This window comes from Peromyscus maniculatus, chromosome 1 (assembly GCF_049852395.1).
Source record: "Peromyscus maniculatus bairdii isolate BWxNUB_F1_BW_parent chromosome 1, HU_Pman_BW_mat_3.1, whole genome shotgun sequence".
Taxonomy (NCBI): Eukaryota; Metazoa; Chordata; class Mammalia; order Rodentia; family Cricetidae; genus Peromyscus; species Peromyscus maniculatus.
The window spans coordinates 96090933-96113240 of NC_134852.1; the positions used below are offsets into that span (position 1 = coordinate 96090933).

The following is a 22308-nucleotide window of genomic DNA, read 5'->3' on the forward strand; positions in this document are numbered from 1 at the left end:
CTCTCAATCTCTCCACACCAACCCCAAAGACTTGTTCCCTATTATCTCTTTCACCATTTGTCAAAAGCTTCCCCAATCATCCCTGCTCCCCAAATGTCTCAGTTACAGAGCCTACTTAGGCACCCCAGGAAAGGCTGTTCTTGTGTAATGGTCTGGACCCTGTTTTCTTGTGGCAATCATCCTTCTATTGACCTTATATATAGCTAACCTGAATTTTTCTGGCTCCTCTCAAGAACTCATCTCCTCAGGCTGCCTTCTTACCTATTATGGTGTGTGTGTGTGTGTGTGTGTGTGTGTGTGTGTGTGTGTGTGTGTTGTGGGATATTTGTACGCTGTGTGACGATGTGTTGCTGTGATTGGTGTAATAAAAAGCTAAATGGCTAATAGCTAGACAGGAGAGTGTTGGTGGGACTTCTGGACAGAGAGATAACTCTGGGAAGAAGAAAGGCAGAGTTGCCAGCCAGACACAGAGGAAGCAGGATGGGCAATATGGAGATGAGGTAATGAGCCTCGTGGACGAATGTAGATGAAACATATGAGTTTATTTAAGTTATATGAACTAGTTAGGAACAAATCTAAGCTAAGGCTGCACATTTATAATTAGTAATAAGTCTCTATGTCATTACTGGGGAGTTGGTGGTACAAAAAAAGACTCATTACAGGTGTGAGTCTGACCTCTTCCTTAAGTGAAACAGGTGGCCCGGGGCTGTCCTCACAGTTTAGGACTTCAAGGCCAAGTTACAATTCTTTTTGGACTCAATGGTTGAGTCTCTGGCCTCTCTCCAATGACAGCTTACCTCTCTGTCCTGAGTATCTCTCTGGAAATGCCAAGCCCTAGATCTCTTGATAGCAGAAAGAGGGGGAACTTTCCTGTTCCTCAGGGAAGAATGTTGCTATTACATCAATGAATCAAGATTGGCAGAATAAAATATTTATAAACTAACGCGCCTTTCTGAGGGGCTGCTGAGAGGAACTTCCTTCACTGACTCTAGCTCTACAAGCTGGTTCTAGTCCTCCCTAATGGAGTGGGTCTGGCCTTTGATGGGCCCACTTGTCACCATTATTATTCAGTTATTTTCTGCCTCTCTAATCCTTTACTGTCTTCCTCTTTCTTGACCAAACAAATTCAACAGACAAATAACCAAACTTTTAATGGCTCCTCCTCAGGTATTATCAACTACTCATTTCCAAAGATGACATCATTTCCTCATTTGGCCCATGAACATCTTATCTGGAGATGGGGACAGTTCCATGAGGATCTCCAGGAGGATTTCTGGCATCTGCAAATGTCCTTCTCTGAACCAGGTGACCTGTATGAGGCAATTGCTGTTTGTACTTCCCTATTGAGTCTCTTACTCTCCCTACCTCCTCCCTCACTAGCCCCACCTTCAATCCCTTTAAACTAATAACTCTTTTCTTTGATCTTTGCCCCTGATCAGCAAGAAGTTGCTGGAAGAATGATGCTTACATACCCAGCAACCCAATAATAAAACAAAACAAGTGGGAATGAATGGCTCTAACAGGTCCAAACATGGTGCCGGCAAGTCTTGTCCCCCTCCACACACACCCCCTCACCCCAACACACACAGTTTGCTAAACCACTTGACTCACTTATTTGGCCACTTCCTCATTCCTGAGTCTGACCACCATGTCCAGTTATCAAATTCCTTATCTGGGTACACCGACCAACATGTCCAGTCAGAACTAATTAACTCATCCTAGCAAAGACTCCCCCCCCATTTGCTCCTTAACAATCACACCTGCAGCGCCACCTGCTGCTGTTTTTCCCAATCCAGAGGCAGCCCACTTGTCCTTCTGGGGTCAATAAGTCTTTGTGCTGAGAATTTGGTGTCTGGGTGTGTTCTGTGCCAACTCCAAGAACCCTTTAATACCTATATGTTACTGGCTCATTTTTGTGGTGGTATTGTGTTCCCCGAAATACTGTGCATGCTAATTAACTTATCTGGGGTCAGAGAACAGAACAGCCACAATATTAAACATAGAGGATAGGCAGTGGTAGCACATGCCTTTAATCCTAGCATTCCAGAGGCAGAGATCTACCTGGATCTCTGTGTGTTCAAGGATACAGCCAAGCATGGTGACTCAAGCCTTTAATCCCAGAAAGTGAGCCTTTAATCCCAGGGAGTGATGGTAGAAAGCAGAAAGGTGTATAAGGCGTGAAGACCAGGAACTAGAAGCTTTTAGGTGGATAAGCTTCAGGCTTTCGAGAAGCAGTTCAGCTGAGAGCCATTTGGATGAGGACACAGAGGCTTCCAGTCTGAGGAAACCGGATCAGCTGAGGAACTGGCGAGGTGAGGTAGCTGTGGCTTGTTCTGTTTCTCTGATCTTCCAGCATTCACCCCAATAACTGGCCTCAGGTTTGATTTAATTAATAAGACCTTTTAAGATTCATGCTACACATTTTATATTCGACACAGATGAAATGAATAACACAATGAACCCCTAACACTACATTTTACAGTCTTACCCCCACTTCTGTCCCTTCCAATATAGTGCTATAACCTATACAGTCAGTAGATGGAGTGAGAGAAACAGACTTAAAGAATTACCCACTTCTGCTTTCATCTTCTAGTTTTTTTAAAGATGGAATTTTCTGGATATTTCGGAACCAAAACTGTACTCAGATATAACCCCTTCATGCCTTCTATCAGCAGATATCAGGCACGTGCCAGCATAATAAAATTCATATATATTTAATCATTTCAGTTCAGTGCAACAGTAAAAAAGTGGCCTGTCTTAAAAGTTGGAACAGCTGAGATTTGGGAATAAGAAATAGAGGAAGCGATAGGTGGCTTGGGGGAAGAGCCCAGATTATGTTTCTTGTTGAACCCATACTCACACAATTCCGCAATTCCACAATGTTTGCTAATTGAAATTCCATTTGGTCAGCTACCTCTAGGACATTTCTACTTAGCTGTCACATGGGCATCTCAAACACACACACACACACACACACACACACACACACACACACACTCACCCCACATTACAGATTGTATCATTATCCCACTCAATCCTGAATACTGTGCACTTCACTACCAACCAGAGATTCTCAGGGAATCCTTGTTTTCTCTGTAAGTACTTATTTCAGAGGGAGCCCACTCCTTTCAGAACATGCCTACAGCACCATCCTGGGTTATGTTAATACATGACCCTTTGCATTCCCTGCATCTCCTTTGCTCCAATCCCATCAGGGTGAAGAGTGGGAAGAACTCTTTTTTTCCCCCTCATAGTGAGGCTTCTACCTGATTCAAACCCAGTCCAAGTCAATGAGATAAGTCATCTGTGTGTAAGCTTTAGGACATCACTTGCCACACAGGAGATGACCAGTAAATGGTAACTACTGTGTTTAAGCAAGGAAGGCAGAGTGACTATTATAAGATAAATTCTTTGCTCTTTGAATATTTGCTATTTTGATAAATATTCTCCCCTTTCTGGGTAAGGTCTGATCTATTTATATCCCAGGGTGTCCTCAAACTCTTGTTCTCATGCCTCTGCCTCAGTCATTTTCTGAGCGTCTGTTTCATGTTTGATACTATTTTAGGTCTGGAGAAATGAGGTCTTAGTCCTTTAGGAACTGCCACCATATCTGGGGAGGCAGAACTGTGTGTTAATAAATACCCTAATGCGTAGTATATGTCAAATATAAGTGCTACATGAAAGGATAGCAAATGCTAAACTCAGGGATTGGTCCTGAGAAGAAAATAGTTCACTCGAAAGCTGGTTATACATTGTTTCCTCCTCTGTACAACTTACTCTCTTGCATTTGTGGTTCCAGTGGTTTCCCATCCATGCATATTTTTTCCTTTAGAGTTACTTGTAAACATCAGGGACCAAGTGTTCAAATATGTGTGTCTATGGAGGTCATTTCTCATTCCAACTATAACAATCCTCTTCCTCATATCTGGTCTGTTCCAAATACAACATAAACTAGATTGCCAAGTGTGCTACATACATGAATGAATTCAAAGGGCTCACTGGGACTTTTGACCTTACCTGACCAGGAGTGTATCATACTAATCACTGGTCATACACTTAAGAGGTCTACTGTAATCCAGTTACAGTCTGTCCAGGCTCCATTTTTGTGTCTTAGTTGTGTATAAACTGATGGCATGACCACTTCATGGTATGGATAAGGGGAAGGTTTTTATTCTGGATGTGTGTGAGAGAGAGAAGAGCCAGAGGCATCTGCAAGAGTCCAGAGCAGAAGGAGAAAGTAGTCTATGAACATGGCCAGCAGACTGAAGCAGAAGAGGAGCAGGAGCAGAGAGAGAACATGGGAGAGCAGAGAGAGGGGGAGGAGGGAGACAGAGAGAGGAGCATAACTGAAATAGCAGGGTTATAAGGAGAATGAGTAGCTGGGGGGATGAAGCCTATGAACTGGGGAAGTTTAGGGTAGAGGAGGAGGTGGGAAGAGCTAGGGTGCTAGCATGGACTTTGAAGTGTGTAGCAGGTACTTGTGATACTGAGGGAACCTGGAGGCCAGCCTGTGCTTTACTATGCTACCGGGCACTTCGGAGAGCCATTTGTTCCTCTGTCTTATGGAATTTGGTGAAATGAAGTTTCCTTTGGATCTGATGAGATAGGACTCAGGTATTCTTATCAGGCCACTGATATAGGAAATCACAATGAGAAGGACCAATTGAGACTAGTAACTGCTCTATTATTATTTTATAAAAGGCTGTTATTAGTGTTAACTATAACAAGCATGGAGTCTAACACAGGGAGCTTCTGAAAATCATGCTCTCCTTTAGTCTAAGTTCGTGGAATCATTTTCAAGTATGCAGAGCTGGATCCTGAGAGTTAAGAAGACTGAGTTATCTTGGCTGTGCATTTTATAAGCCGTGTGTATCTATAGATGTCAGAGAAAAATTCAAAAATTGTATTGGAAACCCTAGACTGCCTTTTCTACTTTACTAGGTACAAGTTTCAAGGTCTTTAAAAATCGGGAGGAGCCCTCCCTCCCCACAAAGCCAGAAAGACCAGACTGGAGGGCTAGAGGAAAAAATAGCAAGCTCAATACAACATCCTAGTCTTTGTCTTAGAAAATCCTAGAAAATCTAGAAAATCCTAGAGCTCCATCTAGTGGCCACCTGGTTATTTTATGAAAACTAACCTAAACTAAGCACTGTAGAAAAAAAGCTGGAGAGATGGGATTAAAGATGAGCTCCTGGGTGTATCTAACTTCCTTAGGTTGGATTTTTCCTTCAAGTGCTTTCTGTAAGCCTGAATCTGTGGAGAGATATTGTTTAAATCTGGTTTTATCATGGAATATTTTGTTTACTCCGTCTATGTTGATTGAGAGTTTTGCTGGTTATAATAGTCTGGGCCGTCATCCATAGTCTCTTAGTGACTGCATAACGTCTGTCCAGGACCTTCTGGCTTTTAGAGTTTCCATTGAGAAGTCAAGTATTATTCTTATGGGTCTGCCTTTATATGTTGCTTGGCCTTTTTCCTTTGCAACTCTTAATATTTTTTCATTATTCTGTATGTTTAGTGGTTTGATTATTATGTGGCAAGGGGCCCTCTGGATACTGAAGAAGGTTGTTTGGCTCAAACTGTTTGGGGGTACCCAGGCAGGGAGGTCGGGATCCATCCCTGGTGTATGGGCAGGCTTCAGGAATCCGGTGCCTGTGGTGTGATGCCTTGTGCAGCCTTGGTGCAGTGGGAAGGGGCTTGGACCTGCCTAGGCTCAGTGTGCCGGGCTCTGCTGACACCCCATGGGAGACCTTGATTTGGGGGATGTGGGGATGTGGGGATGTGGGGATGTGGGGATGTGGGGTGGCTTTGGAGGGAGGGCTGAGGGATGGGAGGAGGGAGGACAGGGGAATCTGTAGTTGGTATGTAAAATGAATAGAAAATCTCTTAATTAAAAAAAAAGGAAAAAAAATCCTAGAGCTTCATCTAGTGGCCACCTGGTTGTTCTATGGACACTAACATAAAGTTAAGACTGAGCACTCTATAGAAAATGCTGGAGAGGTGGGATTAAATAAGAGCTCCTGAAATTGAGAGGGATTCTCTCTCTCTCTCTCTCTCTCTCTCTCTCTCTCTCTCTCTCTCTCTCTCTCTCTCTCTCCGTGTGCGTACGCATGGGAGTAGTTGCTGGGAGGAGAGAGATGGGTGGAAATGATGTAAGTACAGCATTCATGCATGCAGTTCTCAAAAATTAAAAAATGAAATAAGACAAAGAGTAGAGAAAGTGAGATTGTTTGTTTCATTCCAGAACTTGAGGAAATGTTTTAAGTTCTTTCCCACTTAGAGTAATGTTGGCTATTGGTGTGTCATACATGGTTTTTATTATATTGCACACAGCTATTCCTTCTCTTTATAATTTCTGCAGGATTTTTTTTTATTATTACGAAAGGAGTGCTGAATTTTGTTGAGGGCCTTTTTTGCTTTGATTTAGATGACATCTGGCTTCTGTCTATATGTACTGAATTACACATACTGATTTGTGTATGTTGAACCAACTTTGAATCCTTTGGAAAAAAACTGAGTTTCATGGTATGTGATCTTAACGTGTTCTTGAATTTGATTTGCTCATCTACACTGTTGGTGGGAGTATACACTATACAGCCACCTTGGAAATACTATGGAGGGTTCTTAAAAAAAACAAACAAACCTCGAAATAGACCCACCATATAATCCAGCTATATTTTCTATCCAGCGATATTTGAGCATCTGTGTTCACTGCTGCTTTATTCATAACAGTTAGAAAATGAAATACACTTAGATGTCCATCAACTGAGAAACTGATAAGGAAAATGTGGGTATGTACACATTAAGGACTAGTACTCAACTGAAAAGAAAATGTCACCGTGAAATTTGCAGGTAAATGGAGAGAATTGCAAAATTTATACCGAGTGAGGCATCCAGGCTCAGAAAGACCAATGCAGCATGTTGTCTCTCATGTGTGGATCCTACCTTTGAGTCTCTTGCATGTTTAGCTTGGAGTAGATGAGGAAGACGTGTAATTAGAAACAAGACACTGGGCATGGACCTATTCCAAGAGGGGATATAGTAAAACCCAGGAAAATGAAAGAATGGAGGGGGATAACTATGGGTAGAGATGTTCAGACATGGGGGGTGAAAAATGGGGAAATGAGGGAGGGAGAAAGCTAAACCAAAATGAAGGGTTTTAGAAAGGAAACATAGAAACCTCAAATCTTGAAACATAAGTAAAAATATAACTAGAGGGGACAGTAGAACACAGGTGACATGGAAGAACCAGGATTGGGGGGTTGCTCTGGGTTAGAGGTATAAATGGGGATGGGGAAGAGGGAGGAAAGAGAGCAGGATGTAGGTGGTGGGTTACCTAAAAGGATGTACCAAGAAGCCTTATGGAAATCACGAGTATTTTATATTAAATATTTTAATATATATTATATATTTAATTTACAAGCTAAAGTTAGTTTGTAAGCTAATTAAAATATTTAATATAAAAAATAAAAACTAATTGTTTTTCTAGTTCTAATTCTGTCAGGGATTTTTTTTTATTTTAGTGGTGGTCAAGTGCATGATATATATTCCACATTGAAAGTGTAGAGTTTAATGTTAATCTTCACAGCTTCCATGTTGAATGCCAATTCTAGTTGTATATAAGCTCATTAAGTTGTATACTTTAGGTCTGATTAATTTCAGTGTGTGATGTTTTTACTTATTTGCTAATTTTAAAAATTTTATTTATTTTTATTTTATGTGCATTGGTGATTTGACATGGGTGCTGGGTCCCCTGGAACTGGAATTACAAACAGTTGTGAGTTTCCATGTGGGTGCTGGGAATTGAACCAGGGTCCACTGGAAGAGCAGTCAGTGCTCTTAACCACTGAGCCATCTCTCCAGTCCTGTTTGCTAAACTTTAAAATAAAGTTTGTAAAATTATGTTTTAAAAAGGAGTTTGATAAGATATATTTTGGATAGTTGGGCAATATTGCTCCCAGACGCAATGTGTTAGTGAATGGAAGTCTAAGTGCCAGGCATGGGAAATCTCCCCCAAAAAGCACATAAAGCAACACATGCTATTAGTGTTGTTCTTGGTTGCCCCACCATGGCTAAATGGTAAGACTCTATTGATGAAGACACCATCAACTTTGGTTGCAGGATATCTAAAAATCAACCTCAAATTATTATTATTGTTGTTGTTATTTATGTTGGTTTTTGAGACACAGCTTCTCTGTGCATAGCTCTACCTGTCCTGGAACTCGCTTTGTAGACCAGGCTGGCTTCAAACTCACAGAGATCTGCCTGCCTCTGACTCCTGAGTACTCAGACTAAAGGTGTGTGCCATCCCCACCTGGCTCAATCTAATTATTATTGCATGATAAGGATAAAGATAACTTCGCTCATACCCAGCAGGAAGCAATTTTAAGAATACGACGCCCACATTCCCAAAGAGGTGGTGTGGGGCGGGTGGTTTTTTGGTCTTTTTAATGGATTTTGGGTCTGGGATAATTTTCATTGTTTAGGGGGGTCGGTTACAAGTTGTTGTCAAGGGTTAGGAAAAAGGCTAAGCAAAGGAGATTAGATTTAAGGTTCTTGTTTAAAAAGAAAAGAAAAGAAAGGAAAAGAAAAGAAAAGAAAAGAAAAGAAAAGAAAAAGACAATTACTAGTTTTAAATACTTTACATTGGATTGGATTGTTTTTATATTGTATACAAATTTGAAATTGATATTGTTAGAAAATGCTATATATATATTTCTAATTGTATTTATACTGTTCATTTAACAATGTAATGCAATTTTCTGATCCTTGAATGTTATTATTACCAACTATTAGGATATAAAGAAATGAAAGTTAGTAGTTAGACATTACAATAGAACTTGTAGTCATATTATATATGTTTTAAAAATTGAGCAGATATATTTTAGACAGGTCATCTTCAAACCCTTCAGAGATCTACAGAATATGGCATTTAAAATGTTTTAATAACTTAGAAATTTTTCTTTTTTGAGACATGTCGGCTCCTGGCAGTACCAATCTACTTCAGAGAAAATATGGGCATTGAAGAAACTGCATATGGAGTTAACTTTCATTGTGGCAAAAGTTAGCCACTGGACAACAAAGTATCCTCGAATCAACAGGATAAAATGGACAGACAGGACACGAAACAAAGGACTACTGATTGTTGCCAAAACAAGTGTGATTATGGCTTTATCAAAAGGCATCTTCTGAGGCCAGGACAATATGGCACCATCCCTGAAGTGGCCTTCGCAATCTGGAAAAGGTACAGTGCCCTTTTCTTCGAAGGCAGCTGAACAGGCAGTAGGCCGATGGCTTCTGTTGTGCAATGGAACAGCAGCTGAAAGCTCACACATCTCAATAGTAGACTGGCATTTAATAGAGGGATGTGGAGAAGAAGGGGATGCTGAGATGAATCCATATATACACAGCCAAGAAGAATGGACAGCTGAATTCAAAAACCATCAACAATTTCCAGAATTTAAAATCCTGAATCATGACACGACACTAGTGGAATTCAGGTGTTTCTGGTACATGGACTGCTCTCACCCAATGTGAGATTGAACTGTTGACCTTGTGTACATCCTACTTCACAAATGAGTCTGCCAGATACGCCAAGCCTATAGGCTGAAGATGATGCCCCAACACTGCAGCGAAACCTCAGATGACTGTCCAGGCAGCTGGCTGTTTCTGCCAACTCACAAATTTTTTGGAAGTTGCTTGCATGCACTTTCTGTTTTTATTTTTGTTAGCTAATATTATTTCCTTCTTGGGTCTCTGAGGGAGTTGAAGGTTAGTTAGTTATAGTTGAAGGTTAATTAGGATAGAAAGTGAATTAGATACATTTTGGACTTACCAAAATAGGATAGATAAGGGGATTATTTTCTCTGATTTGTCAAATACAAATGGACTAGACATCGTTTAGGTATTTGTTACTTGTATATATTGTATATAGTTATTGTACTTTTGTATATAGTTTTTCTTTTGTTATAACCTTTTGCCTTTTTTCTTTTTATTAAAATAGAAAAGGGGAAATATGGTGGTATTTTATTTGTACTGAAATGTGATTTTCATTGTATGTTAATAAATAAAGTTGCCCTGGGGTCAGAGCTATTAGAGCCATAGCAAGAGTGTGGCAGTGGTGGCACACATTTTTAATCCCAGCACTTTGTAGAAGAGCTAGGTAGATCTCTGTGTGTTCAGGGATACAGCCAGCATTGGAGACATACGCCTTTAAGACCTGGAGGGCAGTACTTACAGGCAGTGATGAGGCAGTCATGTGTTTGGGTTTACAACCAATGAAAAGGCAGAACAGAAAGACTATTTAAAGACAGACACACAGGAAGTAGCTCTCTTTCAGGAAGCTAGGAGCACTGCAGGAGGTAAGATTTTAGCTCTGAGCTCTGACCTCTCAGCTTTCTCTTTTACATTGGTTCTGTGTTTTTTATTTTAATAAGATGGTTGGTTACATCTACACCTGTGTCTGTTTATTAGCAAATTGAGTCCATTGACACTAAGGGATATTAATGACCATTGTTTGTTACTTTTTGTTATTTTTTGTTTTTGTTTTCATGTTGATGTTAGTATGTGTGTGTTTTTCATCTTTGGGATTTGCTGGTGTGAGAATATCTATTGCCTGTGTTTTTGTGGGTGCAGCTAAAGTCCTTGGATTGTGGTTTTCCTTCTAGTACTTTCTGTAGTGCTGAGTTTCTGGATAGGTATTATTTAAATCTGGTTTTGTTATGGAATATCTTGTTTTCTCCATCTAGGGTGATTGAAAGTTTTGCTGGGTATAATAGTCTGGGTTGGCAGCCATGGTTTCTTAGTGTCTGTATAACATCTGTCCAGGACTTTCTGGCTTTCAGGGTCTCCATTGTGAAGTCAGGTGTTATTCTGATGGGTCTGCTTTTGTATGTTACTTGGCCTTTTCCTTTGCAGCTCTTAATATTCTTTCTTTATTGTGTATGCTTAGTGTTTTGGTTATTATGTGGCAAGGAGTTTTTTTTTTTTTTTTTGGAGTACATTCTATTTGGTGTTCTGTAAGCTTCTTCTATCTTCATAGGCATTTCCTTCTTTAGGTTGGGAAAATTTTCTTCTATGATTTTGTTGAATATATTTTCTGTGCCTTTGAGCTGATATTCTTCTTCTTCTATCTCCATTATTCTTAGGTTTGGTGTTTTCATGGTTTCCCAAATTTTTCAGACATTTTGTGTTATGGTTTTCTTGGCTTTAATGTTTTCTTTGACTGATGAATATATATATTTTTCTATCATATCTTCAACATCAGAGATTCTTTCTTCCATCTCCTGCATTCTTTTGGTGATTTTTGCATCTGTAGTTCCTGTTCATTTATCCAGATTTTCCATTTCTGTAATTCCCTCAGTTTGTGTTTTCTTTATCCCTTCTATTTCAATTTTCAAGTCTTAAACTGTTTCCTTCCTCTGTTTGATTGTTTTTTTCTTGGCTCTCTTTAAGGGCTTTATTAATTTCTTCCAGTTTTTTGTTTGTCTTTTCCTTGATTTCTTTAAGGGTATTTTTTATTTCATCTCTAAGGGCCTCTATAATCTTCATAAAGTTATGTTTAAGGTTGTTTTCTTTTGCTTCTGCATTGGGCTGTTCAGGTTTTGCTGTCGTAGAACTGCTAGGTTCTGGTGGTGCCATATTGTTCTTTATGTTGTTTGGTGTGTTCTTGCACTGGGGTCTACCCACCAGCAGGTGGTGTCTGTGCCTCTGGGTCGCTCTTCCTCCAATTGGTGCAGATAATGCCTCTGTTTCCAAGTGAGGTTCTTTGTCCAATCTTTGCAAGTTGTGTCTGTGCCTGGGGTCAGGTGGAAGCTACTCTTCTTACCATTGGTGCAGGCAGTGTCTATGTCTCTGGGAGCTGCTCTTGGTCCAATTGGTGCAAGTCTTGTCTGTGTCTCTAGGAGCCAATGATGCTGTGGGGGATGGTTGGGGTTGAGGGGCAGAGTGGGACCTGTAGATTGCAGTGGAGAGGTCTGCCTACAAGTCCCTTGACTTCTGGCCAGCTAATAAGGTTGCAATAGGAGTGGGGCATAGAGGGGCTGTCCAGGTGGGAGACTCATCACTTACCACATTATGCAATCAATGCAGGAGGTGTTTGTGTCTCCAGGGACCACTGATTCCATGGGGGATGGTTGAGTTTGGGGGGCTCAAGTAGGACTTGTAGATTACAGGGTTAAATGGGGGTTGGTTATGGAGAGAACTACCTGTAGTTCTCTTGTCTGCTGGCTGGCATGGGGCTGTGATAGGTGGGGGAGGGTCCTAGGGGGGCTGTCCAGGTGGAAGACCAGTCACTTACCACTGCATGCAATTGATGCAGGCCTATTTGAGTTTTGAAACTTTTCTTATGGCATAAATATTATCTCAAAAACTCTAAGACTATATGTATACACAGATTTTCTTTTGGGATAGTAGCAGTCATACAGAGTACTAACTAATTCTAGAAATAAGCTTCATCTACTTCCTGTACATGTTTTCAAGTTTGAGTCTGAAACAGGTAACTAGAAACTAAGTTTATGTTTCCCAGATGTACTTAATAGATTTTGGTCCTTTAACTTTTTGGAAATATGAATATGGCATTTAAAATGTCTCCAAGAAGGTAATGGGGTCCTTCAATGATACATTCATCTGGATTGTGGTTATGCCACTGAGTTGACAAACACCACCCAAAGATCAGCTTTGAACTGCTAACTCCTCAGGAAAACTGCAAAGTGGCTATCTAAGATGGTTCAGTCTCACAGACTACTCCAGCAAGGACTTCAGTCAAGCCCTGTACTTTCCCATCACACAGAGACTAGCCAACAAATGATAAAGCTATCTTTCTGAGGACTTTACCATTATCCCAATTTTCTCAGGGTTCTCTAAAGATGCTCTCATTCACAGACAACAGGAATAAGTTTTAAGAACATGAAACCCATATTCCTGGGAGGTGGGGTGGATGATTTTTTTGTCATTTGATGGTTTATGGATATTTGTTGTCATTTAGGGGGTTGGTTGCAAGTTGATATTGATCATGGTTAGGGATAAGCAAGAGGTTAGATGTAGGGATCTTCTTTTATTTCCTCTATCCTTCTTTCTTTTCTATCTAGTGTTGAAAAAAAGGGTGGGGGGATGGTGGATGAAAAGAAAGAAAAGGGAGGATATAGAAATGAGATGATAAAAGGATAGATTATTGAATCCTGAAAAGGAACTACTAGTCTCAAATTTTTTACATTGGTATAGATTTTTATATATTGATACAAATTTAAGGTTATTTTTGTTACAACATACTGTATATATGTTTCTACTCTTGTTTAAGGTATTACACCTATACAGCTCATTAAAAAATATAAAGTTCTAGTTCTTGAAAGCTACTATTACAAAGTATTTAGGAAAATTAAGAAATGCTGTAGGTAAAAGGGGCTAAAGAAACCCACCATGACCCTGGAGCCCAGAACTAGGGAAAGATGGCTCAGATCAGGGTAGAGAGAAACACAGTTTGGCTCAGTCCGATCAGAGCCATCTCTGCCCCTGGCTAACTGACTTGTGAAGCCAATCAGCCACAGAGCAGGATAGTAGAACCTTGGGCCCAGGGTTGACTCCACCCCCAAGACTTCCTGTGTAAACCACCCTGCCTAGTCAGAAAAAAGTCTATTCTCGCCACACTGGTAGAGGCAGCCACTCTCCTGGATTCTTCCTTCCCAAATAAATCTCTTTCTCAAAAGAGTTTTGGGTGTGAAGATCTTCATTCACTGGTAGGGAAGATTCTTGCTGAGATGTCCCATATCCCCCCTTCCCCCATGGACAAAACAAGGAAGAGCTGAAAGAGCAGAGCAAGGAGGAGCTCAACAGAAGATCTTTGCTGAGACATCCTTCAGTGGAACAGCAAGCTAATAAGTAACACTTTTTTTTCCCCAGAGTTGGAGGAGATTGCTACATTTCTGCAGTGGTGAAGCAAAAGAAGAAACATCTTAGGCCAGAGAAGCAGAGCTCTGCTAGGAATGCCCCTAAGTGAGGGCTGAGCAAAGCTCAGCTGTAGAGGCTCTCCAGGAGAGGAGTAGGATTGCTATATTCTGCGGGGAGACCATCTGCCATCACACCAGGTATACCTTGACTTTCCTGAAGAGTCAGGATACCCTTCCCTGTTGAAGCAGTTCCAGGCCTGACTCTTCCGAGAAGTCAGAAAAAAATTTTCCTTTCAGGGTTGGGCTGCTTCTTTGCAGTTCCAGCTGTCACAGCTGTGCTAAACAGCTCCAGGTGTCCAGGACACCTTCTGGGCAGAACTGTTGTTCTGAGCAGCTTGAGGTGTCTGGGTTACATTGCCCTGCAGGGCTGAACTGTCTCCTTACAGTTCCAGCCATCAGAGCTGTCATCAGAGCTGTCCTAAGCAGCTCAAGGTGTTGCCTGACTCCCCAGGTAGTCAGGACACCTTTCCCCAGAGTTGTTGCAACCATTTTACCTACAATAGTAGTTAGTCATCTATAACAATCAAACCAGTCATGTTAGGTATGTTTTCAAGGTTAAACACAGATATATTTTATTTATTTATTTATTTATTTATTTATTTATTTATTTATTTATTTATTTATTTATTGTGGTCTGATTGTTCTTTATTTTATATCTAGAATCCACCAATGAGTGAGTACATACCATAACTGTTTTTCTGGGTTTGGGTTACCTCATTCAGGATGATTTTTTCTAGTTCCATCCATTTGCCTGCAAATTTCATGCTTTCATTGTTTTTCTCTGCTGGTAGTACTCCATTGTGTATATGTACCACATTTTTTTTTTTCATCCATTCTTCCGTTGATGGGCATCTAGGTTGTTTCCAGGTTCTGGCTATTACAAATAGTGCTGCTATGAAAATAGTTGAGCATGTATCTTTATGGTATGAATCAGCATTCCTTGGGTATATGCCCAAGAGTGGGATGGCTGGGTCTTGAGGTAGTTCGATTCCTAATTTTCTGAGAAACCGCCATACTGATTTCCACAGTGGTTGTACAAGTTTACATTCCCACCAACAGTGGAGGAGTGTTCCCTTTGCTCCACATCCTCTCCAACATTGACTGTCATTGGTGTTTTTGATCGTAGCCATTCTGACAGGTGTAAGGTGGTATCTTAGAGTCGTTTTGATTTGCATTTCTCTGATGATTAAGAATGTTGAGCATTTCTTTAAATGTCTTTCAGCCATTTGTAGTTCTTGTTTTGTGAATTCTCTGTTTAGCTCTTTAGCCCATTTTTTCAATTGGACTGTTCAGTACTTTGATGTCTAGTTTCTTGAGTTCTTTATATATTGTGGAGATCAATCCTCTGTCAGATGTGGGGTTGGTGAAGATCTTTTCCCAATCTGTTGGCTGTCTTTTTGTCTTATTGACTGTGTCTTTTGTCCTGCAAAAGCTTCTCAGTTTCGAGAGGTCCCATTTATTAATTGTTGTGCTCAGGGTCTGTGCTGTTGGTGTCTTATTTAGGAAATGGTCTCCGGTGCCAATGCGTTCAAGAGTGCTTCCTATTTTCTTTTCTATTAAGTTTAGTGTAACTGGATTTATGTTTAGGTCTTTGATCCACTTGGACTTGAGTTTTGTGCATGGTGACAGATATGGATCTATTTGTAATCTTTTACATATTGACATCCAGTTATGCCAGCACCATTTGTTGAAGATACTTTCTTTGTTCCATTGTATAGTTTTGGCTCCTTTGTCAAAAACCAGGTGTTCATATGTGCATGGATTAATGTCAGGGTCTTCAATTCGATTCCATTGGTCTGTATGTTGGTTTTTATACCAGTACCAAGCTGTTTTTATTACTATAGCTCTATAGTAGAGTTTGAGATCAGGGATGGTGATGCCTCCAAGGGTTGCTTTATCGTATAGGATTCTTTTAGCTATCCTGGGTCTTTTGTTTTTCCATATAAAGTTGAGTATTTTTCTTTCCAAGTCTGTGAAGAATTGTGTTGGGATTTTGATGGGGATTGCATTGAATCTGTAGATTGCTTTTGGTAAGATTGCCATTTTTACTATGTTAATCCTACCTATCCATGAGCATGGGAGATCCTTCCATTTTCTGATATCTTCTTCAATTTCTTTCTTTAGAGATTTAAAGTTCTTATGAAAAAGGTCTTTCACTTGTTTAGTTAGTGTTATCCCAAGGTATTTTATATTATTTGTGGCTATTGTAAAGGGTGATGTTTCTCTGACTTCTTTCTCAGCCCTTTTATCATTTGAGTTGATCTTGTATCCTGCCACTTTACTGAAGGAGTTTATCAGCTGTAGGAGTTCCCTGGTAGAATTTTTGGGGTCACTTATGTATACTATCATATCATCTGCAAATAGTGAAAGTTTGACTTCTTCCTTGCCAATTTGTATCCCTTTGATCTCCTTTTGTTGTCTTATTGCTCTAGCTAGAACTTCTAGTACTATATTGAATAAATATGGGGAGAGTGGACAGCCCTGTCTTGTTCCTGAATTTAGTGGTATTGCTTTGAGTTTTTCTCCATTTAATTTGATGTTTGCTGTTGGCTTGCTATAAATTGCTTTTATTATGTTTAGAGATGTTCCTTGTATTCCTAATCTTTCTAAGACCTTTATCATGAAGGGGTGTTGGATTTTGTCAAAGGCTTTTTCAGCATCTAAGGAGATGATCATGTGGTTTTTTTCTTTCAGTTTGTTTATATGGTGTATTACATTGACTGATTTTCGTATGTTGAACCATCCTTGCATCCCTGGGATGAATCCTACTTGGTCGTGATGGATGATTGTTTTGATGTATTCTTGGATTCAGTTTGCCAATATTTTGTTGAGTATTTTTGCATCAATGTTCATGAGGGAGATTGGTCTGTAGTTCTCTTTCTTTGTTGCATCTTTGTGTGGTTTGGGTATCAGGGTAATTGTAGCCTCATAAAAAGAGTTTGGTAGTGTTCCTTCTGTTTCTATTGTGTGGAACACTTTGAAGAGGATTGGTATTAGTTCTTCTTTGAAAGTCTGGTAGAATTCTGCACTGAAACTGTCTGGTCCTGGGCTTTTTTTGGTTGGGAGACTTTTGATGACTGTTTCTATTTCTTTAGGGGTTATTGGTCTATTTAAATGGTTTATCTGGTCTTGATTTAATTTTGGTATGTGGTATTTATCCAGAAAATTGTCCATTTCTTCCTGGTTTTCCATTTTTGTGGAGTACAGGTTTTTGAAGTATGATCTGATGATTCTCTGGATTTCCTCATTGTCTGTTGTTATGTCTCCCTTTTCATTTCTGATTTTGTGAATTTGGGTGCTCTCTCTTTGCCTTTTGGTTAATTTGGCTAGTGGTTTGTCTATCTTGTTGATTTTTTCAAAGAACCAACTCTTTGTTTCATTGATTTTTTGTATTGTTCTCTTGTTTTCTATTTCGTTGATTTCAGCCCTTAATTTGATTATTTCCTGGCGTCTATTTCTCCTGGATGAGTTTGTTTCTTTTTGTTCTAGAGCTTTCAGTTGTTGCTGTTAATTCATTGGTATGGGATTGCTCCATCTTCTTTATGTGTGCATTTAGAGCTATGAATTTTCCTCTTAGCACTGCTTTCATAGTGTCCCATAAGTTTGGGTATGTTGTACTTTCATTTTCATTGAATTCTAGGAACTCTTTAATTTCTGTCTTTATTTCTTCCTTGACCCATTGATGTTTCAGGTGGGCATTATTCAGTTCCCATGAGTTTGTGGGTTTTCTATAATTTTTGTTGTTATTGAGGTCTAACTTTAAGGCATGGTGGTCTGATAAGATACAGGAGGTTATTCCAATTTTTTTGTATCTGTTGAGATTTGTTTTGTGTCCAAACATGTGGTCAATTTTTGAGAAGGTTCCATGGGGTGCTGAGAAGAAGGTATATTCTTTTGTGTTAGGATGGAATATTCTGTAGATATCTATTAGGTCCATTTGAGTCATAACATGTTAGGTCCTTTATTTCTTTGTTAAGTTTCAGTCTGGTAGATCTATCTTTTGGTGAGAGTGGTGTGTTAAAATCTCCCACTATTAATGTGTGGGGTTTGATGTGCATTTTAAACTTTAGTAGTGTTTCTTTTATGAATGTGGGTGCTTTTGTATTTGGAGCATAAATGTTTAGAATCGAGACTTCATCTTGGTGGATTTTTCCCGTGATGAATATGTAATGTCCATCCTGGTCTCTTTTGATTGATTTTAGTTTGAAGTCTATTTTATTAGATATTAGGATAGCTACACCAGCTTGTTTCTTAGGTCCATTTGCTTGGAAAACCTTTTCCCAGCCCTTTACTCGGAGGTAGTATCTGTCTTTGGAGTTAAGGTGTGTTTCTTGTATGCAGCAAATGGATGGGTCCTGTTTTCTTATCCATTCTGTTAGCCTGTGTCTTTTTATAGGTGAGTTGAGACCATTGATATTGATGGATATTAATGACCAGTGATTGTTAATTCCTGTTATTTTTTGTGGTTGTGTTGTGTTGTCCTTCTGTGGTGTATGTTGGTGTGGGATTATCAATTGCTTGATTTTTCATGGATGTGTTTAGCTTCTTTGGGTTGAATTTTCCCTTCTAGTGCTTTCTGTAGGGCTGGGTTGGTGGACAGGTATTGATTAAATCTGGTTTTATCCTGGAATATTTTGTTTACTCTGCCTATGGTGATTGAGAGTTTTGCTGGGTATAATAGTCTGGGTTGGAATCCGTGGTCTCTTAGTGTCTGCATGAGGTTTGTCCATGATCTTCTAGCTTTCATAGTCTCTATTGGGCAGTCTGGTGTTATTCTGATGGGTTTGCCTTTATATGTTACTTGTTCTTTTTCCTTTGCGGCTCTTAATACTTTTTCTTTGTTCTGTGTGTTTAGTGTTTTGATTATTATGTGGTGAGGGGACTTTTTTTTTTGGATCCAGCCTATTCGGTGTTCTGTAAGCTTCTTGTATCTTCATATGTATTTCTTTCTTTAGGTTAGGAAAGTTTTCTTCTATGATTTTGTTGAATATATTTTCTGTGCCTTTGAGTTGGTATTCTTCTCCTTCTTCTATCCCTATTATTCTTAGGTTTGGTCTTTTCATGGTGTCCCAAATTTCCTGGACGTTTTGTGTTACGACTTTTTTGTCTTTAATGTTTTCTTTGACTGACGAATCTATTTTCTCTATCGTGTCTTCAGCGTCAGAGATTCTCTGTTCCATCTCTTGCAATCGGTTGGTTATGCTTGTTTCTGTAGTTCCTGTTCGTTTAGTCAGGATTTCTATTTCCAGCATTCCCTCAGCATGTGTTTTCTTTATTGTCTCAAATTCATTTTTCAGATCTTGGAATGTTTCTTTCATCTGTTTAATTGCTTTTTCTTGGCTTGATTTGATTTCTTCCTATTTTTTGTTCGTTTTTTCTTCTATTTCTTTAAGGGAGTTTTTTATTTCCTCTTTAATGGAGTTTTTCATTTCCTCTTTAAGGGAAGATTTTATTTCCTCTCTAAGAGAGTTTTTCATTTCCTCTTTAAGGAAAGTTTTTATTTCCTCTTTAAGGTAGTTTTTCATTTCCTCTTTAAGGAAAGTTTTTATTTCCTCATTGAGGGAATGTTTTATTTCTTCTTTAAGGGCCTCTATCATCTTCTTAAAGTCATTTTTAGGGTTGATTTCTTCTGTTTCTTCTGTCATGGTATGTTTAGGTCTTGCAGGTGTAGAATCACTAGGTTCTGATATTGCCATATAGGTCTTTATGTTGTTGCCTGTATTTTTGCACTGGTGTCTACTCATCTCTTCCTCTGTGCAGTGCAGGTGGTGTCTGTGTCTGAGAGTGCCTCTCTTGTTCTAATTTTTAGTCTTGGTTTAGTAGGGGTTCTTGGTTAAATTGGTGCTATTGGGCTATTTCTTCAGGGACAGCTGATTTCAGTCGGTGAATTATATACTTATGATTCTGGTGATCTGGTTTGGTGTCTGGGTAGCGCCTTCTTCTGTGTTCCCAGGTCACGTTTTGTTCATTTGTCAACTCCTCAGCTGATCTTGTTTCTTCAGACTTTAAACTGTAGGCATCTGAATCCTCTCCCAGATGGGTTTCAGCTGAGCAGGGTAGTCTCACCAACACCTCCAAGTTGTTGGGTTTCACAGGATCTGCAGCTGGGCCCTGGGTTGTCCTCAGACGGAGTGTTCAGATTCGTTCTGGTTCTGACCCATGGAGATAGCTTCTTCTCCAGGTGTTGGGGTTAGGGGCGTCCCTGTTCCAAGCTGCGTCGGCTTGTCTCCGTCCCTGGGCCTGTCTACCTCTGCGGTCCGCCGCCGCACCTGTATGTCCCTGTTAGCTGCCGCTGGGTCTGTCTGCCTCTGGGGGCCGCCACCGGGCCTGTATGTCTCTGCTGGCTGCAACTGGGCCTGTATGTCCCTGTCAGCCACCGCTGCTGGGCCCATCTACCTCTGCGGGCCGCCTCCGCGGGCCTACCTGCGTCTGTTTGTCTCTGCTGCCATGTCTGTCTACCAGATATATTTTAAATAGATAGGTGGTCTTCAAAAACTTAAAAGATCTACAGAATATGGCATTTAAGATGTTTTAGTAGCATAAGGTTTTTTATGATTGTGAGACACATCTACTGGCAGCACCAATCTACTTTGAAGAAGATGATCGGCATCAAAGAACCTCTATATGGAATTTGCTTCAAGTGTGTCAAAGATAGCCACTGTACAAGATACTGCCCTTGCCTCACCTGCTGATAGTATGCTGTCCAAATTGGACAAGCAGGATACAAAGAAAGTTAACTGCCAACCTTTGCCAATACTAGGTAGGCCAATCCTTCAAAATTTCTCATTCACAGAAAAATCTGTCAGATGTTCTAGGCCAGTAGGCTGAAGATGGGTACCCCAACATTGCAAGAGAAATTGTGGGTGACTGTCTCTGTCATTTCTATAGTTTTGGAAGTTGCTTGTTCTGCACTTAAGAGTTTACTTAGGTAATATTTTATCCTTCTCAGGTCTCTGATGGGGTTGAAGAGTAGATAGATATAGTTTTACTGTTTTCTTTGTTACCAAATTAAAAAGAAATAAACTCACTAAAGAGGTATAAAGTTTATAGAGGCTGAGAGAGATAAAAGTTTAAGTTATCCAAGAAAATGTTTTAAGGTCTAAAAAGATATTTTTAGGTTGGTAATACAAGTTATGATAGAATGTGATTTAGGTACAAAACTTTGGACTCACCAAGATAGGATAGATAATAGAGTACTTTCTCCAAAGTTACCAAGCACATATGGACTTGCCATTGTGAGTGTAATTTTACCTAATAATTGTTCTTATTGTATATAGTTTTACTGTGTTAGAGTTAAAACTTTTCCTTTTTATTTGGACAAAAAAGGGGGAAATATTTGGGATATTTGATCACACTGTGAACCTGGAGATTGCATCAATTAAATAAAATCAACCTTGGGTCAGAAGGAGGAGCCACCAACTAGTTGACAGCAACTAGTCACAGAGAGGGATGGACTTTGAGTGTGGTTGTCTTTATTGGTTTGAGGCAGTGGAAGGATGCTTTCTTGCTGGGCAGCTGGCTAAAGAGCAAGGTCAGCTGGCTGCTTCTCAGCCACATTGAGCTAGCAGGTTTTCACCCCAGCATCTGACTCCCAAGTCTTTTTTGGTAAACAGAACGATGGAAATTTAGTTATAACTATATCTGGTGCCCGTGGCAAGAGGCTGTTCTGGTGGGATGTAAAAGCCCCACCAGACTTTGGCCTGAGCAATGGGGCAGTGATTGAAGAGACGCAGTTAGTAGCTGGAACAGCAGTAGATTCAGATGCAGCCACAGTGCCAATGATAAAACAAGTTTTTAATAGCAAATATCATAGCAAATTGCTATAAATATCACAGCAAGTGTTGTACATTTCATATTGAGGGCCAGGTCCTTGATCATTTTTGAACATTTTATTCATGAATTGTTTCAAATTTTATCAAATTTTTTGCCAAACTGAATATATGATTTCTTCCCTTTCCCCTTCCCTCCCTTCCATCTTTTCTTTTGTTGTAGGATAGTAGATTACTTCTGCTATATTACAAACCATCATAAACTTAAGAGGCATAAAATAGCACACAGTTTAGAGTCACAGTTCCTTAAGTCATGGATTCAGGTCCAACAGCCCTTGATTCTCTGTTTTAGGTCTTAGCAGGTTGGAACCAACATGTTACTGGCTCTGCTTCTCACCTGCAGTGAGAAATTTCATCCAAATTTGTTTATGGTACCATAATTCAGTTTCTGTGGTTGCAAGACTGAAGTCTCTAATGTCTTTCTGTCCATTGACTGAGAGCTACTCTCAGGTTTTATGCAATGTTCTCTGCAGCATGGCCACATTTACAATGCAAATGTTGCTTTCTATTAGGGCAGCCACTTTGATGCAGTCAGT

The 22308-nt window shown here is 39.8% G+C and overlaps 1 protein-coding gene across 3 annotated transcripts in view; it reads left to right on the forward strand.

Annotated features, from left to right (window-relative positions):
• Positions 1–22308, forward strand: part of LOC102914882 (olfactory receptor 5V1-like) — a 93269-nt gene that overhangs the window by 14367 nt on the left and 56594 nt on the right. The window contains exons 1-2 of one of the 3 annotated variants that reach the window (XR_013042972.1): positions 1172–1305; positions 13897–14081. Coding sequence is in view for 1 of the 3 variants with exons in the window: in XM_076546507.1 (XP_076402622.1) it covers positions 1168–1305 (138 nt within the window). In the remaining 2 variants the exon portion in view is untranslated. Of the gene's footprint in view, positions 1–1167; positions 1306–13896; positions 14082–22308 lie in introns of those variants that run through there. The other 2 variants (XM_076546507.1, XM_076546511.1) reach the window with 2 other exon arrangements.